This window comes from Centropristis striata, chromosome 7 (assembly GCF_030273125.1).
Source record: "Centropristis striata isolate RG_2023a ecotype Rhode Island chromosome 7, C.striata_1.0, whole genome shotgun sequence".
Taxonomy (NCBI): domain Eukaryota; kingdom Metazoa; phylum Chordata; class Actinopteri; order Perciformes; family Serranidae; genus Centropristis; species Centropristis striata.
The window spans coordinates 2,520,397-2,544,041 of NC_081523.1; the positions used below are offsets into that span (position 1 = coordinate 2,520,397).

Here is a 23,645-nt window from a genome sequence, read left to right on the forward strand (position 1 = left end):
AGTTTTTTCTCTCCCTCTACACTCTGGCGATGATGTCACACACTGTGACACGAACATTCCGTGCAATACACACCCATTATAATCTCAGAATTTCTCCAAAAATGATCATGGTCATTGAACAGGGATTGATAAAAAACTATATGACCTATTGAAACGTGGATTAATACACCGATACACAAGACTTGTGTCTACTGTTTAAAGTTTAAATGGAGTCTCTAGGTGAAATTATGCCGGAGAAGTAGACGTTTAAAAATCTCCAATTATTGTTATTTTTTGCTCAATTGTGCAGCTATAACTGCTTCTAAATCCTGTCCAGCTGTAATTACATCACACAGGAGTCATCATGGTTACAGGTAGAGCACACTGCTTTACATCTCTCTGGGTTTTTCCTGGCCTGTGGTGATTTACAGCCACAGAGAGAAGAGCAGCCGGAGCCTCCGGGGGAACCAGGTCGGAGATAAACTACGCTTGGTTCAACGACGACTCATCATGTATTTATTTACCCTGCAAATCTGACATGAGAGTCGGGGCCCGGGGCCTGGCGTCCCGCTGCACGGGGACTACTCTACTTCTGGATTCTGACATGAATTATGCCACCAGTGAGAGAATCACAGCCAGCGCTGGGTAATTAGCTGACAAGTCAAGAGACCCTCGGTGAGCCACTTCAGTTTGATGAGAACACTCAATAGGGCTGTTTGCAGCAGCAGCAATGAAACAAAGACACGTACTTCTCCATCAGAGGAACATATACAGACTGGAAATACAGAAACTATTCCACTGAATCCTGCTTTCACTGCTTTGTTTGACATTTTAATACATTAATCATTACATTACACTGATTTATGCCTACTGCTATTTAAAGCTCCTCTTCATGACTTCCCATTCAGTCTCTCTGCACCAAAGTGTGTCAGATACTAGGGCTGCAATAGGCTAATCACGATTATTTTGATCAATATTGCAATCACGATTATTAATCATGTTAGGGAAAATATCTGTATTTTTATTGCACTACTTTTAAAAAAACAATAGGAACAGTTTTTAGTGTGTGCACAAATTACAGATTATATACAGCAATTAAGACATAAAAAGTTAAGAGGCTGAAGTTTAAAAAAAACAAACATGGTCAAATTTAGCATATTTATATATTTAAATGTTCTACATCACATTTTATCGCTGCTGTGATATACTGAATCTGTTTTCTAGTTTCCCCCTATTACTTATATGCCTATAAGTAGGGCTGTACGATTATGGCCAAAATGATAATCACGATTATTTTGATCAATATTGTAATCACGATTATTAATCACGATTACTCACCATGTTAGGGAAAACATCTGTATTTTTATTGCTCTACTTTTAAACAAACAATAGCAACAGTTTTTAGTGTCCGGTGCTTGTTGTAAACAAACAGAGATCACTAAGCGAACACCTCCTGCAGCAGCAGCACATACACACTGTGCTGCTACAGTGCTAACTGTTAGCCTGTTAGCACATACACACTGTACTGCTACAGAGCTAACTGTTAGCCTGTTAGCACATACACACTGTACTGCTATAGAGCTAGCTGTTAGCCTGTTAGCACATACACACTGTACTGCTACAGAGTTAACTGTTAGCCTGTTAGCACATACACACTGTACTGCTACAGAGCTAACTGTTAGCCTGTTAGCACATACACACTGTACTGCTACAGAGCTAACTGTTAGCCTGTTAGCACGTACACACTGTACTGCTATAGAGCTAGCTGTTAGCCTGTTAGCACATACACACTTCACTGCTACAGAGCTAACTGTTAGCCTGTTAGCACATACACACTGTACTGCTACAGAGCTAACTGTTAGTCTGTTAGCACATACACACTGTACTGCTACGGAGCTAACTGTTAGCCTGTTAGCACATACACACTGTACTGCTACAGAGCTAACTGTTAGCCTGTTAGCACATACACACTGTACTGCTACAGAGCTAACTGTTAGCCTGTTAGCACATACACACTGTACTGCTACGGAGCTAACTGTTAGCCTGTTAGCACATACACAATGTACTGCTACAGAGCTAACTGTTAGCCTGTTAGCACATACACACTGTACTGCTACAGAGCTAACTGTTAGCCTGTTAGCAATTTGCAGACTGGATGCTAAGGGGTTAACATCCCCTCTGGCTCTGCAGCTGGGAGAGACTGCTGCAGGAGGACTGAGCCGATTCGACTCGTTCTTACTCTTCTTAACGAGCCGCGGGGGCTGGAAATAAGTCTCCAATAACACCAGAAAAAGTCGCTGGATTTGTCTCCACTTTCTTGAAAAATAGTCGCTAAGGGGGTCTGAAAAGTTGCTAAATATGGCAACAAAGTCGCTAAGTTGGCAACACTGCTTTGCCGCTGCTTATCTTGTTTTAAGATTTTTTGTATGACTCTTGTTTCTACATTTAATAATCTTAATTTAAGAAATCTTGTCAAGGTAAATTTTCTGTCATTTCCCTCAGATTTACTGTTTTATCTGGTTTTTAGACTAAACACATTTTTGCAGTGTGCTTGTCCAAGTTTATTTATTTATTCATCTGTTGAAGATGAAGATTATGTGTCTGAGGTGTTTTTCATTTGATGCAGCCTCGAGTATAAAGATGCTGTATATTGTAAGTTTGAAGCCTGATGAAGGTGTGTGATCAAACCACTGCTTTCTTAATTAATCTTAGAGTTGACAGTGTGTGGGAGTTCACTGCCTTTATTCTCCTACGCACCTCAACACCAGGTGTGCATTAGACAATATTCACACATATTTCTGGAGCTCAGTTAGATCCCAGTAATCCTGCATTCATCAAGGAGCTGAAGCTTTAATTCAGACAATAATAAAGCATGATTCCACACTCAGTCGTTTCATTATTTACATCATGGGTCTCAAACTGGCGGCCCGCGGGCCAATTGTGGCCCTCGTGATGATATTTTGTGGCCCCCACCTTGATATGAAAGTTTAATGTGAGTTTTATATGCATGGCACTTTAACGTGTTGTGTGTGGAAGGTCCCTTTAATGACTTTTTGGGGGGTAATTTAGTCTTTTAATAACTTTGTGTCTTTTTTAAGTCATTTTGTGTCTTTTTTTAATCATTTTGTGTCTTTTTTTAATCATTTTGTGTCTTTGTAATTTTGTGTCTTTTTTTGTAATTTTGTGTCTTTTTTGTCATTTTGTGTCTTTTTTAGTAATTGTGTGTCTTTTTTTAGTAATTTTGTGTCTTTTTTCAGTCATTTTGTGTCTTTTTTGTCATTTTGTGTCTTTTTTTGTAATTCTGTGTCTTTTTTGTCATTTTGTGTCTTTTTTGTCATTTTGTGTCTTTTTTTGGTCATTTTGTGTCTTTGTAATTTTGTGTCTTTTTTTGTAATTTTGTGCCTTTTTTTGGTAATTTTGTGTCTTCTTTGGTAATTGTGTGTCTTTTTTTGGTCATGTTGTGTCTTTTTTTGGTCATTTTGTGTCTTTTTTAAATCATTTTGTGCCTTTTAAAAAAATAATTTTGTGTCTTTTCTGGTAATTTTTATGTCTCTTTAAAATAAATTTGTGTCTTTTTTAGTCATTTTGTGTATATTTTTGGCCATTTTGTGAGTTGTTTTGTGTCTTTTAAAAATATTTTTGTGTCTTTTTTATTCTGTGTCTTTTTTTTGGTCATTTTGTTTCTTTTTTTCTGTCATTTTTGTGTCTTTTTTTGGTCATTGTGATACTGCCTCCAGTGGCCCCCAGGTAATTTGAGTTTGAGACCCCTGATTTACATGGTAGATACAGTAAATATGATTGACCTAAAGCTAGACTGAAATATGCATCTCATTTGTTTGTATTGAGCTAAATTAAAGCTGTAAAGTCAATACTGTCCTACAAAGTCTAACTGCAGTAACTAGCAAAAGGTAAAACAGAGAAAAACTGCATTAAAGTGTTTTAATGTTTTTAACTGGCTGCCAAATGGGTTATATGTAGGTTAGTGATATGACACTTATTTCTACATGTGTTGATGATGTCATTTTTATGCTCAAAAGTCATGATGATTTATTGGACCTTTGACCCCAAAAATGGGGGTTTACTGCAGTTACTGCACTCTGGTTTTGCTGTAAAACAGGGGTCTCAAACTCAAATTACCTGGAGGACGCTGGAGGCAGTATCAACATGACCAAAAAAAGACACAAAATTACAAAAAAAGACACAAAATGACACAAAAAAGACACATAATTACTAAAAAAAAGACACAAAATGACAGAAAAAAACGAAATTACTTAAGAAAGACACAAAATGACCAAAAAAAGACACAAAATTACTAAAAAAAAGACACAAAATGACAGAAATAAAACGAAATTACTTAAGAAAGACACAAAATGACCAAAAAAAGACACAAAATTACTAAAAAAAGACACAAAATGACAGAAAAAAAACTAAATTACTTAAAATAGACACAAAATTACCAAAAAAAGACATTAAATTACTGAAAAAACACTAAATCACCAAAAAAGACACAAAATTACCAAAAAAAGAATTAATACCAAATTAGTTTTGTTATCAGTGTATTTAAAAGTGTTTCACAACTCTTTTGCGTATTTTAGACCTAATATTATAAAGAAATGTTACATTTTAGTCTTAACATAATTTTATCTCACTTTTTACTACATCACTATCTATATAATAATAATAATAATAATAATAATATAATTATATATAATAATAATAATATAATTTCCCTTTCAAATAAACTCATAATTTCTATTATTTTTATGTTTTAATTAGTAAATATATCCAAAGCAGACTGTGGTAAATGCAATTGCTGCTTGGTTTTGAGCTGGATTTTGTGGCTTTTACATAATTATTTATCTGAAATAAAGCAAATTGAAATCTGAAATGAAGATAAAACAGACTTTTAGACATAACTCAATTTTGACCATAAATTATAGTGACTGCAGTTAGACTTTGCAGGGCAGAACACACCTCCATAAGTCAACAGGCTCATTTCCATCAGATTTACCTGCAGGCTGCTGAAACAGAATCTGTCAGCTGTCTAGTTAATGTAAATGAGCTGTTAACCACATGATTTTAATGCCACAGAGTTCCACGGTGAGAACTCAATCCATCCATTGTACATTATAAGTCTGTGGTGTAAAAAGCACAACAGCGTGCCTCAAACTAACTTTGAATGTCAGTTTCATAGATCACAGAAGCCAAATGAAGCTTTTCAGTAAACTGTCAGATTGGGTATTCAAAAGTATCAATACTCAAAAAAGTACCCCCCCCCCCAAGCTAGCAATTAAGTCTGATGTCACGTTAATGATTATAAACAACGTAAATTAATAAATAAATAAACAAATAAATCAGGCATGTAGTATGCCCATATTAGGTTAATTGACACAGTGTCAGTATAGCATTAACAGTTAATAAGTTTACATAAATGTTGGTGACTGAAAAGTGTTATTTTCTCTCTTGAAGTCCCAGAACACAGCCCAAAATATTGTTCTAATTGTTATTGTTTATTGTATTTATTTATTTTTTGCACTACCTCAGACCTGAAGCTTGTTATCATAGTTGCAGTTGCATGTTGCATTTTTAATAAAAATATTTCTGTTAAATTTTGGGGTCTTTGTTTTTATCCTTGTGGTATCGAAAATGGTATCGAGTATCGAATATTTTCCTGAGTATTAGTATGGAGTGGAAAATTTTAGTATCTCAACTCAACTCAACTTTATTTGTAAAGCACTTTAAAACAACCACAGCCACAACAAAGTGCTGTACATAAACAAACAGAACAAGAGACAATAAAATAAATAAAACAGGAATAAACACTAAAATACATAGATTCATTGCTTTTTAAAACAATATAAAAAACAATAAATAAAAGCAGACCATAAAAACACTAAAACAAGAGCAGAGTCTCATGCGTGGTTAAAAGCCAAGGAATAAAAATAGGTTTTAAGATGAGTTTTAAAAATGGACAGTATGGTGACAACCCTAGTGTCACTAACTAACTCTCCTCCTGAGAGTTGATGTTTGTTCCTGTAATAGAGCTCGTCACCATGAACCAGTGTGTGTTTGGACCTCCTGCTGTGACTCACCCTGTTAAACACAGGAAGCATCATGTAGAGCTTCTCCTCCTGCTCCTTCTGGGTCATGTGGCGAGGAGGGTGGCACAGCTCGGAGAAGAGGCGTCGGAGGTGCATGAGGCCCAGAGCGTTGTCCTGGGGGCTGCACTCCTCCTGCCGGGGACGCCCCATGATCCTCTTCACCATGTTCATCTTCAGAGGCTTGGTCAGGGCAAAGGCAGCCCTGCACACAGACAGAGAGCACCGTTAACATGCATCCTAAAACAACTCACTGTGGCATTAGCAGGTAGAAAAAATAAAATTCACCCTGAGAGGTAGGATAGATACTTTTTAGACAATATGGCAGCCATTTATGGACTATTATACTAAATATAATCCCATGAAAAATTAACAAATGTAAATTTTAGAAAAATTGACATCCTCCAAGTTGTATTATTAATATTTAAATCTCTTTTATTTGTAAACCTTATTTTTGTTTTGGTATTTGATTCGACTCCACCTAGGTTTTTTTTTGTTTTTGTTTTTTTATTTTTTCTACTATCATTCTGTTCTTTCGTGTTGATTTCAAGCATAAATGAACATGCAACTTCTTTATTTTTGTATGTGAACCAAAGAAGAAAAAAAACAATAAAGAGAAGTTTAAAAAACAACAAAAAAAAAACAACAACAACAACAACAACACCCTGTTGGGTTTAGTAGCACACCTTGACATGTCACATCAGTAGCCATTTATAAAAACAGATTAAAAACCTATCTTTTCTCTACAGCATTTTGTGTGTTTTTCTGGGGGTTTTTTTGTTTGTTTGGGGTTTTTTTTAACTGTAATTATGTGTATACATTGTGAAGCACATTGAGTCTGCCTTGTGCATGAAATGCGCTCTATAAATAAAGTTGAATTGAATTGAATTGAATTCATACTTGTCTGATATTGACTAAACTATGTCCTCTGCACATCAAAAACGCTTGACTCAAATCTAAATTTGCTGACATTCTACTTTATATTATTGAGATCAAAATATTGTCTTGAGATCAGGGGCGCAGATGTGATTTTTTAACTGGGGGGACGAAGCCGTCAGCGAATTATTTCAACTCAATGAGTTATTTTTCCACTCCATGATTTAACCCATTTAAGGCGGGAAAGCATTACCGCATTTCTACCATTAAAACCTGTTGGGGCGCTGTTCTAGGGTTAAATCAGGGTAAACTTCAGGTTTTAGGGGCTGATTTTAAAATCGTTTAGCCGTTTTAGACCTAAATGGGTTAACCCTTTGTTTTATTTAAACATTTTAAATGAACTGTAGTGTAAACAACAACCAACATATTTACATTAATAAAAATAAGTTTGTGCATGAAATTGCAATGCAAACAATGTATATCCTGATATTTTTTATCTCAAAGGGAGAGCAAATGTTCAGTCAAAGTCAAATATAACAGGCCACAAATAGTTTTATTGAAACCGTTTATTTAAGTGAACATAAATACTGTATAACAACAGGAGAACCTTTTTTTATTTTTTAAATTAAAGCTCCATAAAGTGCACATTTAAATAAAAAAAATATCTTAAATAAAAGCAGCAGCTTGCCTGGAGCAAGGATCACAGTGCAAATTTGAACTATATCAATATTTGCGATATCACATTTAAATATATATCGATATATCGCCCAGCCCTACTACACAGGTATCCACCACTGTTTCATTATAAGCTCTCCAAAATAGTCACATTAAAGCTACAAACAACCAGCTACAACCCAGAAAGTGGCTCATGATTTGGACTTGGTATCAAACCTTAAAAAAAGGAACGAACAGTCAGGAACAGGAACAACAACGTTAAACTCCAAACAATAGTGAGTTCTAGTATTTCAAACAGCACTTGTGACAAAATAAAAATGATATTGGTTGTTTTGCATCACTAGGCAGCTAAAACAGCCCAACAAGTGTTGAGGTTAACAGATCAGACAACAGTTTGCACTGCAGCGGAGTCCAGAGAACAAGTTCAGGTTACAGTGTTTCTTTAGAGCAGCTATTCTCAACCCGGGGGTCCCAGATGATTTCTGGGGGTCTCCAAATCATTTTGGAAGTCAGCTCTGTCTCCACTGTGTTAAAGTGTTCATGTGTTAATGTGTTTTAGTCTTTTTGGTCACTCAATGTCTTTTTCTGTCATTTTGTGTCTTTTTTGGTCATTTAGTGGTCAATTTCTGTCTTTTTTTTGTCATTTTGTTTCCTTTTTTTAGTCATTTTGGGTCTTTTTTTGGTCATTTTGTTATTTTGTGGTCATTTTTTGCTTAATTTTATGTGATTTTTTGTCATTTTGTGTCTTTTTTTGATCATTTTGATTCTTTTTGGGTCATTTTGTGGTCAATTTGTGTCTTTTTTGTCATTTTGTTTCCTTTTTTTAGTCATTTTGGGTCTTTTTTTGGTCATTTTGTTATTTTGTGGTCAATTTGAGTCATTTTTTGCTTAATTTTATGTGATTTTTTGGTCATTTTGTGACTTTTTGGGATCATTTTGTGGTCAATTTGATTCTTTTTGGGTAATTTTGTGTCTTTTTTGGTAATTTTGTGTCTTCTTTGTCATTTTGTTTCTTTTTTTGTCATTTTGTGTCTGTTTTGATCATTTTGTGGTCAATTGGTGTCATTTTTGGACATTTTGTGTCTTTTTTGGTCATTTTGTTTCCTTTTTTTGGTCAATTTGTTTATTTTTTGGGCCATTTTGTGTCTTATTTTTGTCAATTTGTGTCTTTTTGTGGTCATTTTCATCACTCTGTGATCAATTTGAGTCCTCTTTTGTTTAATTTTATGTGATTCTTTGGTCATTTTGTGTCTTTTTTTGATCATTTTGTGGTCAATTTGATTCTTTTTTGGGTAATTTTGTGTCTTTTCTGACAAATCCCAAAGCATCAAGTTGTTACTTTCCAAGGAGTCTCTGGCTTGAAGCTGACTGTTACACACTCAGGAGGTCAGAATGGACCTTTAAACTGATAGCAAAGGACTGAGATTAAAAGTAACAATAAAATATAGATAAATATATATAAATGCACATACGGAGAGATGTTTTAGTTGTTGTCTGCTTCATTATTTGTCCAAAATTCGTCGTATCAACTGAGTTTGTCTGATCTGAACTGTGAGATTCTGATGTTAGATTGGGGGTCTCCATTCAAAAAGGTTGAGAACTACTGGTTTAGTCAATCTCCTCTGAACTGTTTGCATTTTACATCTCCTTTCTGGTCGCATAGGTTGATATATATTTAGCCATCATTTCCACACAGCCAGTCCTCTCCAGACTATCTTTAAGATGGTTGCTAGGAGACTTCACAGAGCCGGGAAGCCGACGTACAACACAGATAAACATCGGCTGATAAAAACAGACTCAGAACAGGAAACGAAGCTGCTCATCAATCTCACATACAACCTCACTGACACACGGCGCTTTGCTCAAGGGCACAGTGACAGGAGGAGAAAAAAAATAATTTATTTTCCCCCGCATGATAGAGTATGAGCTTCTGGGGATGCTCGACATTATAGAAAGCGGGAAAAAATGTTCTGCTAAATGAGATATGTAAAACTGCTTCCTGGTACTTCTCCATCATGCAGAATCACTGTCGACAACATTTTATTTATTTACGCTGCAGCACGTACATTCTGACTGATGGACTCTTTCATCATGGAAATGTGGAATTTTAGCAGCTGCAAGTTTAGCCGACTTAAAAAATGTGTTGCTCAAGAACATCAGCTTGTGTACAAGACTTTTGGGTGATTCTTATGAACATGATGCAGCTTATAGCAAAAACCCAAAAGCATTGAATACATATTTTTTTACCCTTTATAACAAATACAATCTAAAGTCACTGTTTAATATGAATTTATGATCATTTTGTTTCCTTTTTTGGTCATTTTGTGGTCAATTTGAGTCCTTTTTTTGTTTAATTTTATGTGATTTTTTTGTCATTTTGTGTCTTTTTTTGATCATTTTGTGGTCAATTTGATTCTTTTTGGGTCATTTTGTGGTCAATTTGTGTCTTTTTCTGTCATTTTGTTTCCTTTTTTTAGTCATTTTGGGTCTTTTTTTGGTCATTTTGTTATTTTGTGGTCAATTTGATTCATTTTTTGCTTAATATTATGTGACTTTTGGGTCATTTTGTGTCTTTTTTTGATCATTTTGTGGTCAATTTGCTTCTTTTTGGGTAATTTTGTGTCTTTTTTGGTAATTTTGTGTCTGTTTTGAGTGCATTGAATACATATTTTTTTTACCCTTTATAACAAATACAATCTAAAGTCACTGTTTAATATGAATTTATAATCTATTTGAAAAATTTTAAGGTATTTTCTGACATTTTTAGAGACACTGTGAGCAACAAAATTCATTACCGTAACACATTTTTAAATAGAAATAATTAAAAAAACAACAAAAGTTTTTTAAATATGCTCAAAGGGTAGCTGGTATCACCATAATGTATTTTATTAAAATATACACATACTTAATGCAAACAATTCTATCATTACCGTAACATTTAACCATTTTTTCTTATCAATTTTCATTCAGATTTTGTTTTGTCTTTATACATTGTTAAAAACCATTATGTTTAATTATATTGTGTTAAATGATACATTTTTAAATAAATGTATGTTTATTTTTATAAAGTTTATTAAATAATTATTGTATATAAGTGCGGGGGAAACCATGACATTTTTATCTGGATGAATTTGTGAATCAAAAATATGTTTAAAAATATAGAAAATATTATTTTAACACAAAACAATGAATTGTGCCTTATTATGGCTATATTGTTAATTCATATAAAAGTGAAATACATTTAGTTTAATAAAGTATGTCCTTATAATCTTCACAGACAGAACTTAGACTGGCTTCATGACAATCACCCATTTGAGTTTTCTGCAGGCAAATGTGACCCAAATCTATTTTTTTTTGCTCATATGTGACTCAGATCTGATTTTTTCTGCAGTCTGAACAGCACAAATCCAATATTTTCAAATCAGATCCAGGCCACTTCCATATGTGGTCTTAAATCGGCTACATATGATGTTTTTCAAAGCGTTTTTCTGAACGGTCCCGTCTCATTTCAGCTGGTCTTGAGAAGTTTCAGGCTTTATTCACTTAGAACCGCACATTTACTGCTTAAATGACCACTTTAACTCTTTCCTGCCCACTCGGGTGATTCTCATGAAGCCAGTCTAAGTAAAGTCTGTGAAGATTATAAGGACATACTTTATTAAATGAATATATTTCACTCAGGCCTCCACCTGGTCAGTAACACAGTAATTCTCTCTGGATTTCCACCCTGACTCATCTCATCTGAAGTCTATTTATCCTACCTATCTTTAGGAGTTTTAAAGTGGCTACAAGGTTCCATTTAACAATAATATTCTAATAGTTTCCAGTGAATATCAATGTTCAATGTGTATGTGCTGGATGGTGTGGTACCTTATGAAAAGTAAGAGTTTTATGGAGTTGCAGAATATTACATACTTCCTACGGGCACTGCACTAGTCTGACAAACAAGAATGTTGTAAAAGGGACCAAAACAGACACAAAATGACAAAAAATGACACAAAATGGCCCAAAATTACACAATATGACCAAAAAATGACATAAAGTGACCAAAAAAAGACACAAAATGGCCCAAAATTACACAATATGACCAAAAAATGACATAAAGTGACCAAGAAAAAGACACAAAATGACTACAAATGCTACAAGGTTCAAGGTTTTTCCAATAATATTCTAATAGTTTCCGTAGAATATCAATGTTTAATGTGTATGTGCTGGATGGTGTGTGAATACATACTTCCTACGGGCATTGCACTCGTCTTTAAAAAGCTAAAAAAATAAAATAAAACAAAAAAACTGCTGATTTTTCTACAGGACAGCAAAAATAGTTTCACCTCCAGGTCAAATCCGGCCTAAGTCCACTATCTAGCATTGTGACACTCCCACATGTATTCTCATTTTGTGTCTTTTTTTGTCATTTGTTGTCTTTGTTTAGCCATTTTGTGTCTTTTTTTAGTCATTTTGTTCCTTTTTTTGGTCATTTTGTGTCTTTAGTGTCTTTTTTTGGTCATTTTGTTTCTTTTTTTGGTCATTTTGTTTCTTTTTTTGGTCATTTTGTTTCTTTTTTCTGCTCATTTTGTGTCTTTTTTTGTCATATTGTTTCTTTTTTGGTCATTTTGTGTCTTTTATTTGTCATGTTGTGTCTTTTTTAGTCATTTTGTGTCTTTCTGTGTCTTTTTCTACAGGATAGCAAAAATAGTTTCACCTTCAGGTCAAATCCGGGCTAAGTCCACTATCTCATGTCTCATTCCTGTTTATTTCTACTATCTAAGACAGGTGGTAACACCCTAAAATGATTTCATAAACAACATTTGCTCACTAAAAATGCAATAAAGCATGCAGGACTTTAAAACCGATACTGATTTAGTTCCAAAAGTACAGTAAAAACCACAGAAACATGTCTCCTCTCTGTGTGCTCCATGGTTTATGCATGCCACAACACCACTACACTCTGCAAGCACACCAAAACAAAACAAGGGTTTAAACAGGTTATCTCACAGGCGCTCTGCACATACCAGTCAGGTCTGCAGAAGATTTATGAAAAAAATGACTTAAAAATAGCTCCTGCCAGGTAAGCCAAAGGGTGAAATAAGTTGCTGTGCTACTTGGTATCAGACAGATCTCTGGAGAACCTGTTTGCTCTGACGTCTGCCCTCATTCTCAGACGCTTTTTAACCCATTTAGGGATAAAACGCCTGGAAAAACTGCCTGTAGAACCTCTGATTGGTGATTTTAAAATCAGCCCCTAAAACCTGAAGTTTTTCTTGAAATTCAACAGAAGTGTCAACTCTTCCTACTGAGGACTGGAGGAAGTCTTGTTCATTCCTTCTCCTCAGCCACTTATGGGACGTCTGAACAAATCTGGATTGGAACCAGCAACCCTCGGGGTAGGAGCCCCTCTGTGCCGGCTAATTCACCGTTGGCAAGCTCCTCTGTCTGTTGGCTGGATAGACGTTTGATTCTATTGCTGTGAGATCATTTGTGATCATTCGTGCAGGCCTTATATATATATATATATATATATATATATATATATATATATATATATATATATATTCAGGTATTTTTTTAAGTAGTTTGCAGACTTGACTTCATGCCAAACGGTGATTCTGAATAATGTGACAGGCAGAGGATGCTCCTCCTTGCTGTTGGCTCTTTGTGTTTCCTGTCTTTACATAAATAACAAGCCAACTCTGTTCTGTTCTTGTGTCTGTGTTGTTCACATGAAATGTTCAAATCTGCTCCATATTCTCCCAATCACCGCCACTCAACCAATACATATGTCTGTTTATTTGTGATAAAGACGGAGCTCCTCATCATCCCACCCCGTCCCCCTTTTATCAGCCTCTCAATCTTCAACTTGGATCCATGCAACTTGTGCCCACAAGCTCTGCAAGGAACTTGGGTGTCATGACTGATGACCAACTGGTCTTTAAGGTTAATTTGTCCTCAATTGCCAGATCTTGTTGATTCTCCCTGAACAACATCAGAAGATCAGACCCTACCTGACCAAACAATCCACACAACAACTCCTGATTCAGGTCCTGAACTATTCGATTTTTTATGATTTAATGACTATTCGAATATTCGAAAATCGATGCCCATCCCTAACACACATCTGGTCTTCAACCAGCTCCTTCTTATCTGAACTCCTTTGTTCAGATCCACAAACCTCCCGTCCACTACGCTCTACCAGTGAAAGATGTCTGGCTCCTCTACGTCTCAGACCAGACTCTTCTCCTCTGTAGAGCCCCTATAGGTGGTGGAACCAGCTTCCAACTCTTTACTGAATACCTTCCCTCTTGATCTACACTGACGACTACAACAAGTATCTCACTGAACGCTCAGAGACCTAAAAGCTCTGATGTCCTAATGGACTCAAACTGAACACACGGCACTTACTTTTGCTATATTTCTTGACTTCATCCTTGCTTGTGTTGTATTTACTTTCATTTACATTAGGGGTGCACCGATTGCAATTTTCTGGCCGATCACCGATTTTTAAAAAGCCTGCCCTGCCGATTCTGATTTTGGCCAATACCGATTTCTTTATAACTCACAGCATCTCACACCTTCAATGTTTGAATCTTATCTTATTGAAAAATAATAACAAATAAAGGAAATCACAATGTCTGAGGTAGTTAATAAAATACTGAACTTAAAATAAATAGCAACAATTTACAGGACAAACTAACAAAAGAACTGCAACCATAAATAAAGTGTCCTGAATTTTTGGTTTCGTTATGGTACAACAAGAACAAATGCACAAATGCAGGAGTAGTAGCTATTTAAATGTTAAAATAAACAGCAAATAGACCTTTACGGAGGTAGATAAGATGGGTTTGACATAAAAGAATCGGCCGATCCTGCAAAATGAAGGAAATCGTTGCACCCCTAATTTATACGTCGCTTCGGATAAAAGCGTCTGATAAATGACATTGTAGAATTGTAGAATTGTGACGGAAATACTGAAAGATTTAATGGCAAGATTGGAATAAAACTGTAATCCCAAGAGGCAGAAACAGTGATTCTAGTGACGCAGTGACCTTTACTTTACAGCTCATCTATTTATTCATTGAACACACAATTTACTGGACAGAATCCTGCTTCAAACGGTAGAAAAACTCACTCATTCCACCTTATGACCTCTCCCCGAGCTCTCAATAGAACACACTTTTTTCTACTGTTTTATAATGTTCTTTTTCATCCATGCAGCACAGTGTTGACTGTGACTGTTCGGGCTCAGTATGAAGATTATTAGTTGTTCCCAGAGGTCCTTTTATTGAGCGCTTTCTTGTTCAAGGTCTGCTTTGTCACGACTGGCAGCTCGACGCCCCGTTTCTTCTCTGCTCTCGTCCCTTTAAAAGGACCGTCGTAAAAGACGAGATAGAACAAGTAAAGAAACATAACGGCGGGGACAGGCGGCTACAAAGACGCTTCCAAGTGTTTTATTCTGATTTACAGGGACATGACATCTGTGGCACTGAGGAAAACACTCAGACTGAAGACTTGAGTCAGTCATTGTGCAGCCACAGCAGGCTGCCCTCCGCATGAACTCACACTCCAATCCCATTTGGTTCACTTTATCTAAAGTGCCTGTGCATGAGCGGTGCATATGTTTTAACCCTTTGATGCACAAAATGGGTCTAAAGTGACCTGACACCTGAGTTTTTATCTTCTATATCTTTGCAATAATTTAATTTCATCATCCAGTATCCAGGTTTTCCTCAATGAGTTTGTTTTTGATCATCGTACATCCTAATTTTTATGTTTTCCTTTGTTATTTTTTAAATAAAATCCCTTTTTGTGTCACTACTCTTCTAATGCACAACATGGATCAAAAACATAGACTGTATAAATAAAATGACCCATATCCATTTTTTAGCTAAGTAGCTTGCTAAGCTAAATACTTAGCTAACTTCTTTGCTAATTATTTAGCGAAGTAGCTTGCGAAGCTAAATACTGCTTGTGCTTGCGATTATTTTCTTATGAAATTGAAGAGACACAAAATGACTAAAAAAATACATAAGATGACCAAAAAAATACACAAAATAACAAAAAAAGACACAACAAAAGACATAAAATGACCAAAAAATGAGAAGACAAAATGACCAAAAAACCAACAGAAGATACAAAATAACAAAAAAAGACACAACAAAAGTCACAAAATGACAAAAAAAACACAAAATAACTAAAAAAAGACAACAAAAGACACAAAATGACCAAAAAGACACAAAAAATACACAAAATGACAAAAAAAGATACACAAAAATACACAAAATGACAGCTAAATTGTCGGCTAAACACACAAGAGCCAAATAAAATAGAGTCAAAAATGAGAAGACAAAATAACTACAAAAGACACAACAAAAGACACAAAATGCCCAAAAAATACACAAAATGACTAAAAAAAGACAACAAAAGACACAAAATCACAAAAAAAAGACAAAATGACAAAGAAAATACATAAAACGACTAAAAAAGACAACAAAAGACACAAAATGACGAAAAAAAGACACAACATCACCAAAAAAAGACACAAAATGACTATCAAAAATCTATATATACCAACATGGTATTTAAACATTTTTAAGTGGTGAATACAGGCAGGATGGAAAGATTCAGACATGGAGGAAATAGAACAAAAAAGACTCCATAGAGTTAATATGATACATAATTAGCTCTGTCACATCGATGTTTTTATTGTGATAATTTTCTGATGAAATCATCTCTGGAGCATGTTTTGGGGTAATCTCAGACACGTTTTAAACTCATGATGGCGATCAGAGGAGACGAGACCTGAAAGACTCTGGTTTGACATTTACAATGCAGCCTGTTTTTAGTGTTTGGCAGCGATATCCTCCAGTATTCAGCTTTACTCAGCAGCAGCTCTGCCTGTCTGAGATAAGGCATTAGAGAAAGCCCGACAGTATGTTTCCCTCCAGAACAACAACAACATGAGAGCGCTGCCTGCTGCACACACTCACACAGTCTGTTCAACATGTGACCACGGCTTGTTGTTTCCACTGACAGCAGCATTTAACCCTTCAGCAGGCAAAGAACTATATTTGGTAACTTCAGGTAATATTTAAAAAAAAAGTTGCAAATTTACTAGAAAAAAAGTCGCAGTTTTAAGAGATTTAAAGTGGCAAATCTGTGCGAAAAAAGTCGCAGATTTTACAAGAAAAAAGTGGGAAAAAAGCAACTTTTTTCGCACAGATTCACCACTTTAACCCTTAATAGGACACTCATTGAAATACTTGCAATTTTTTTTTTTTTTGGTCGTCTGTCTGTTTTCGCCGTGTGGCTTTGTACTGGTGTATCGTTGTTTTCATTTTTTGTTGTTGTGGTTATCCTTTATATTATTCTTTGTATGTTATTTGTGTGTACATTATGTCTAATTTGTAAATATGTTCCTGAGTCTTTGTTGTCTAGAATTGTGTTTTAGTGTTTTGTTTTCATATTGTGGCTCCTGATAAGTAATCCACTGTTCTTTTCTTTCTTTCTTCGTTAATAAAAATAATTTAAAAAAAAATAAAAAAAATAAATTCTTCAACCCTAGAGAATATTGGAGGATATTACAAACTGCCAGAATGTGTAAAAAAAACATACGAAAATAATATTTTGAGAAAAAAGTTTATGAGATTAAAGTGGCAAATCTACAAGAAAAAAAGTTGCAGATTTATGAGATTTAAAGTGGTGAATCCACTTTAAATCTCTTAAATCTTCGACTTTTTTTCTCGTAGATTTGCCACTTTAATCTAGTAAATTTGCAACTTTTTTCTCAAAATATTACCTGAAGTTACCAAATATAGTTCTTTGCCTGATAAAGGGTTAACTGCATGCTCACAAATCTAGATTAAACATGAAGGTGACTGATTTCTGAAGGGATAAATTTAACTTTTGCAGCTAAAACATTTGAAAATATGGGTAACACTTTACAATAACCAACTAAGTGATGTTTATAGATTTTTATAAACCAGTTATTAACCATTTATAGTGCTATACATATTCAATCTTTAAATCTTTCCAACCAATTTCCTAAAGGTATATGAATCATTTCAAAATCATAAACATACTTAACCCTTTATCGGGCAAAGAACTATATTTGGTGACTTCAGGTAATATTTCGAGAAAAAAGTTGCAAATTTACTAGATTAAAGTGGCAAATCTACAAGAAAAAAAGTTGCAGATTTAAGAGATTTAAAGTGGTGAATTTGTGCAAAAAAAGTCACAGATTTACAAGAAAAAAGTGGGAAAAAAGCAACTTTTTTCTCCCAGATTCACCACTTTAAATCTCATAAATCTGCACATTTTTTTCTCGTAGATTTGCCACTTTAATCTCGTAAACTTTTTTCTCAAAATATTATTTTTATATGTTTTTTTTTTACACATTCTGGCTGTATGTAATATCCTCCAATATTCTCCAGGGTTGAAATTTGGAATTTGCAAGTATTTCAATGAGTGTTAAGGGTTAATATGGTGTTAAAAATGTTATAATGAGTGCAACTAAAACTATTAATAAACTAATAATTATAATTTAATTGTTCGTTAATGGTAAATTAACTATAAACTCACATTAATATACCATCCATTTGCCATTTATAAATGATTTAGCTAGTTAAAGATTAATAAATTATGTATTTACCATTCTAAATGGCCTACATATGGTTTATAAATGCTGAATAAACATTAATAAACAATCTGCTTATCATTTATAAATGATGGTTATTGTAAAGTGTTAGCAAAATATGTAATAAAAAGAGTCAAAGACAGAGCACATCATCATGCTGCAGGTGCATTTAGGTTTTAAAGGCTCCACTTCTCTAAAGTATTGACTGATAACACACTGCTGCTTTACTTTCACACCGTTTTAAAGAGGAAGTGAGTGCAGAACATTAGGTCTTTTCAGCAACAGGAAGGTCTGAGGCGACGCCTCATTAACTAGACTTTCGATAAAGTGTTTGTCAGACTTGTGCACGTATTCTGCAGAGGATTTGAGAAGCATTCTCCAGTAAAAACACCCAAAAATTGTAACCAGTATCAATAAAATCTATCATTTAGTGAATTTTGTGGCTCCAGATTCATTCTGGGTGCTGCACCTATCAGCCTTATAACAGTAGGGAAAACACCATGATACTTTAAAGCAGGGGTCTCAAACTCAAATTACCTAGGGAGGCGCTCAGGCAGTATCAAAATGACCAAAAAAGGACACAAAATGACTAAAAAAACTAAATTACTTAAAAAAGAAACAAAATGACTAAAAAAAGACAGAAAATTACTAAAAGAAGACACAAAATGACCAAAAAAAGACACAAAATTACAACAAAAAAAGACACAAAGACAGAAAAAACTAAATTACTTAAAAAAGACACAAAATGACCAAAAAAAGACACAAGATTACTAAAAAAAAGACAAAAAATGACCTGAAAAAGACACAAAATGACTGAAAAAACACTAAATTACTTTTTTTTAAAGACACAAAATGACCCCAAAAAAACAAAAAAATACCAACAAATAAAGACACAAAATTACAAAAAAAGACACAAAATTACAGAAAAAAAACTAAATTACTCAAAAAAAGACACAAAATGACCAAAAAAAGACACAAAATTACAACAACAAAAAAGACACAAAGACAGAAAAAACTAAATTACTTAAAAAAGACAAAATGACCAAAAAATACACAAGATTACTAAAAAAAGACAAAAAATGACCTAAAAAAGACACAAAATGATCAAAAAAAGACACAAAATGACTGAAAAAACACTAAATTACTTTTTTTTAAAGACACAAAATGACCTCAAAAAATTACTAACAAATAAAGACACAAAATTACAAAAAAATAAAGACACAAAATGACCAAAAAAAGACACAAAATGACATTACATAACATTTCCTCTTCTTCTGGTAACAACAACACGGCAGATAATAAACGGTCCGTTCATATAAAACTCACATTAAACTTTCATATCAAGGTGGGGACCACAAAATATCGTCAGGAGGGCCACAATTGGCCCGTGGGCCATGAGTTTGAGACCCATGGTTTAAAGTAAAGATGAATTATGTCACAATCTCTGCAGTAAAGACATGAAATGTGTGTAATATCACTGCGGGACTAACAGATGTATCCAGGCCAGATGTTAACAATGGCTACTGCTGTTTATGTGTCAGCACGCAATTAAATATTTATCCGGTTTTGTTTTGTTACTTTCAGTGTAAGCCAAGTGAGATGCTCATAATTAACAAACAACACCATGAAAAACTGCCATCAGAGTACTAACAGTTCATACAGAATAAGGAGAGATTTTCCACAGAAGCAGAGTTTCATTTTAGGAGGAAAATGACTCCTGATGTATGACTGCGTATTAAAATATGAGACTCAGCAATTTGGAATAGTCAGAACAGGAAATTGCTGTGCAAAAAAAAGAAAAAGTAGTTTTTGTACGTGTCAGAAAACACCCAGACACATTCACTATCGACCACTATGATCTTAATGACAACTGGTTTCACTTCAAGCTGTTTGGTAGATAGAGTGAGAAGGAACTATTAACCCTGTGGAGTCTCCAGAAGCTCCAAATAATCCAGACTTGTTGCCTCCATCAGACTAGAAAACAAAGCAGCGTGGAGCCCTACTGTACATTTACCTCTAAAGTTCTGGCTGTAAACTCCATGAGGCCAGTTTCAGTTTGATGATGATATACCAAGTAAAACTGGAGACAAGCTCAAATAGATTTTATTGAGCATGATAGTGTTTTGAAAGTAGTAAAAAAAGAATCAAAATTACATTTTATGTTGGACTAAAGGACTAAAAAAGACACAAAATGACCAAAAAGACACAAAAAGAGACAATATGAGAAGACAGAATTACTAAAAAAACCCCACAGAAGACACAAAATAACTAAAAAAAAGACACAAAAAGGCACAAAATGACTAAAAAAAGACACAAAATAACTAAAAAAGACCCAAAATGACTAAAAAAAGACACAATCTGAGAAGACAGAATGACTAAAAAAAAACACAGAAGACACAAAATGACTAAAAAAAGACACAAAATTACCAAAAAAAGACACAAAATGACCAAAAAAATACACAAATTGACCAAAATCGTTACACTAAACACACCAGAGCCAAATCAAACAGAGTCCCACTAGAATAAAAACCAGAGTTGATGACAGGATCACACACAATCACAAGATCACATTTATGTTGGTTTTTCTTTGTTTCTTTTTGGTTCAAAATGTTTTAATCCAGTAAGTCAGAATAAAATATCAGTTATTATTATCAGGTCATATAGGTGAAAAATATACCAACATGGTATTTAAACATGTTTTAAGAGGTGAAAACAGGCAGGATGGAAAGATTCAGAAATGGACTAAATAGCCCAAAAAGCCTCCATAGAGTTAATATGAACCAATTATTAAGACAAAGCGTGTCTTATTAGGAAGTTCAGGTTCATTATTATTATTTGGGCATGTCACAACAGTGATGAGACGAGTTATTTCCAGCAGCCTAATCAGCTCTCCGCTCTCTTAACTTCCTTCCTCTTTCTGCACCGAAACATATTCATAACTAAGAATCCACGTGACAAAGTCCTCGTCATAAATAAAACAAACTAAACAAAATAACTAAAAAAGACACACAGACACAAACAGTAATTTCGTTTTTTTTCTGTCATTTTGTGTCTTTTTTTGGTCATTTTGTGTCTTCTGTGGTTTGTTTAGTCTTTCTGTCTTCTCATTTTGTGTCTTTTTTAGTCATTTTGTGTCTTTTTTCGTCATTTTGTGTCTTTTTTCGTCATTTTGTGTCTTTTGTTGTGTCTTTTTTAGTTATTTTGTGTCTTTTTTTGTGTCTTTTTTAGTTATTTTGTGTCTTTTTGGTCATTTTGTGTCTTTCTGTGTCTTTTTTAAGTCATTTTGTGCCTTTTTTTGGTCGTTTTGTGTCTTTTTTTGGTCATTTTGTGTCTTTTTTTAGTCATTTTGTGTCTTCTGTGGTTTTTTTAGTCATTCTGTCTTCTCATTTTGTGTCTTTTTTTGGTCATTTTGTGTCTTTTTTTAGTCATTTTGTGTCTTCTGCGGTTTTTTTAGTCATTCTGTCTTCTCATTTTGTGCCTTTTTTTGGTCATTTTGTGTCTTTTGTTGTGTCTTTTTTAGTTATTTTGTGTCTTTTGGGTCATTTTGTTGTGTCTTTTTTAGTTATTTTGTGTCTTTTTGGTCATTTTGTGTCCTTTTGTGTCTTTTTTTAGTCATTTTGTGCCTTTTTTTGGGTCATTTTGAGTCCTTTAGTCCAACATAAAATGTGATTGATATGTGATATGATTTACTGCACATTTGGCGGCTCCAACACAGCAGCAGTGAGGTTAGAAGTGATGAAGACGTACTGGCCTCAGCAGTCTGCAGCTGCTGGCTGCAATGGAAACTACACACACGCCTGTTGAAAAGCTGCCAGTCAAGGAGAAAAATCTTGCTGGATGACAGAAATCCAGATTCCAAAAGCAGAAGTGTTTGGTCTGTGGCTGGTTTATAAATATCCTGGTTCCTGAGTCATTGTTAAAAGCTGAAAAAGAGTTTCACTATGAACCAGATACAGACGGCAATGATGGAAACTATAGGGGTGTTTCACGATAATATCGGTTCATTTGTTTTATGGTTAAAGAAATGCATATCATGATATTGGCAACGTTCCTACTTCTTGGTGTAGTGGTTAAAGTTGTTTTAATCATAATAATTATTACTAAAGAAAGACACAAAATGACAGAAAAAAACTACATTACTAAAGAAAGACACAAAATGACGAAAAAAAAGACACAAAATTACAGAAAAACAAAAAGCTACTTACTCCCTCTCGCTAAACACATGCAGCTTTCAAAATAAGAGCACGGTGTGTTAAGAGAATCCACCACATAATTTACAAGAAGACTGTCAAAATAAGATGCCTTAGCACAGGGGTGTCAAACTCTGGCGAGGCAATACCAAATTATTATCTTATTATTGTACTATAAAAGCTGACCCGCCAGTATTATACGGCGCATTTACCGCTAATACTACAAATCCCACAATGCCCTGCTGCTGTTTTGGCGCGTCAATCAGGACAGGACCCAGAAACGCTCCTCTGTGACAGTCGTCATAGCAACCTCAAGCTAGAGCTGTCTCCCAGCTACCCCTTCCCAAAAATGGAGAAAAGAAAGGCAGAATTTATTAACCTGTTGAAAAAGTTTATTTTGATATTTAAATCAGAAGGATGCAAATAGAAAAGAGGCATACGATTTTTATTTTATTTTTATTTAATAAATTAATGACATTGATGTGTTTTTTATTTGAAATTTGATTTTGCATATCTGAACTATTTAGTTATATATTGTATGTTTATAAGCGTTGCTGGTTCCATATTTAATGTTAAAGCAAAACATGTCTGGTAAATATTAAAAGGTTTATTTGTTCAATGTTGGCCCGCGATTTTATTCAAGTTTTAAATTTTGGCCCATTGTGTATTTGAGTTTGACACCCCTGCCTTAGCGGGACAAATACCTTTTGAGAGTGTTGTTAGTGGGTGTAAAAAGGCTTTGATCAGGAAATGGCTTAAGAAAGACAAACCAACAATAAACGAGTGGATTGATGTAATTTACAATATATATGTTATGGGGAGAATTACATTTAAACTAAGAAACCAAACTGATATTTTTGAGGAGAACTGGTTAAACTGGCTCAGCTCTGTGTTCACTGTAAGACCTGATTTCATATAGATCGCAAAGATAAGATCAAACCCTCTATTAAGATTTTATTTTTAATTACTTCCCTATTTTCAAGCAGCATCCTTATATTTTTATGAATGATGTCCTTATGGTGACTCTGCTGTTTTACTTAATGCACAATCCTCCCCTTGTCATGTTTATGTTATGTTGTATGTTCTTGTGCCCACTGTCAATTTGTGTCTTTTTGTGGTAATTTTTTTGGTCATTTTGTTTCCTTTTTTGGTGATTTTGTTTCTTTTTTTTTGTAATTTTGTTTCTTTTTTGGGCCA

At 34.4% G+C, this 23,645-nt stretch overlaps 1 protein-coding gene and 1 long non-coding RNA gene across 2 annotated transcripts in view; both read right to left on the reverse strand.

Moving 5' to 3' along the window:
- wdfy3 (WD repeat and FYVE domain containing 3) overlaps nucleotides 1-23,645 on the reverse strand; it is a 203,873-nt gene that overhangs the window by 168,566 nt on the left and 11,662 nt on the right. Inside the window, 1 exon segment of the mRNA XM_059336480.1 lies at nucleotides 6,072-6,282. Coding sequence (XP_059192463.1) covers nucleotides 6,072-6,282 — 211 coding nt within the window.
- LOC131974255 (uncharacterized) lies at nucleotides 11,880-13,163 on the reverse strand. Its single transcript, XR_009394648.1, has 2 exons — nucleotides 12,331-13,163; nucleotides 11,880-11,959 (listed from the first exon to the last, which is right to left on the reverse strand). It is a non-coding gene; the product is annotated as an uncharacterized LOC131974255 (long non-coding RNA).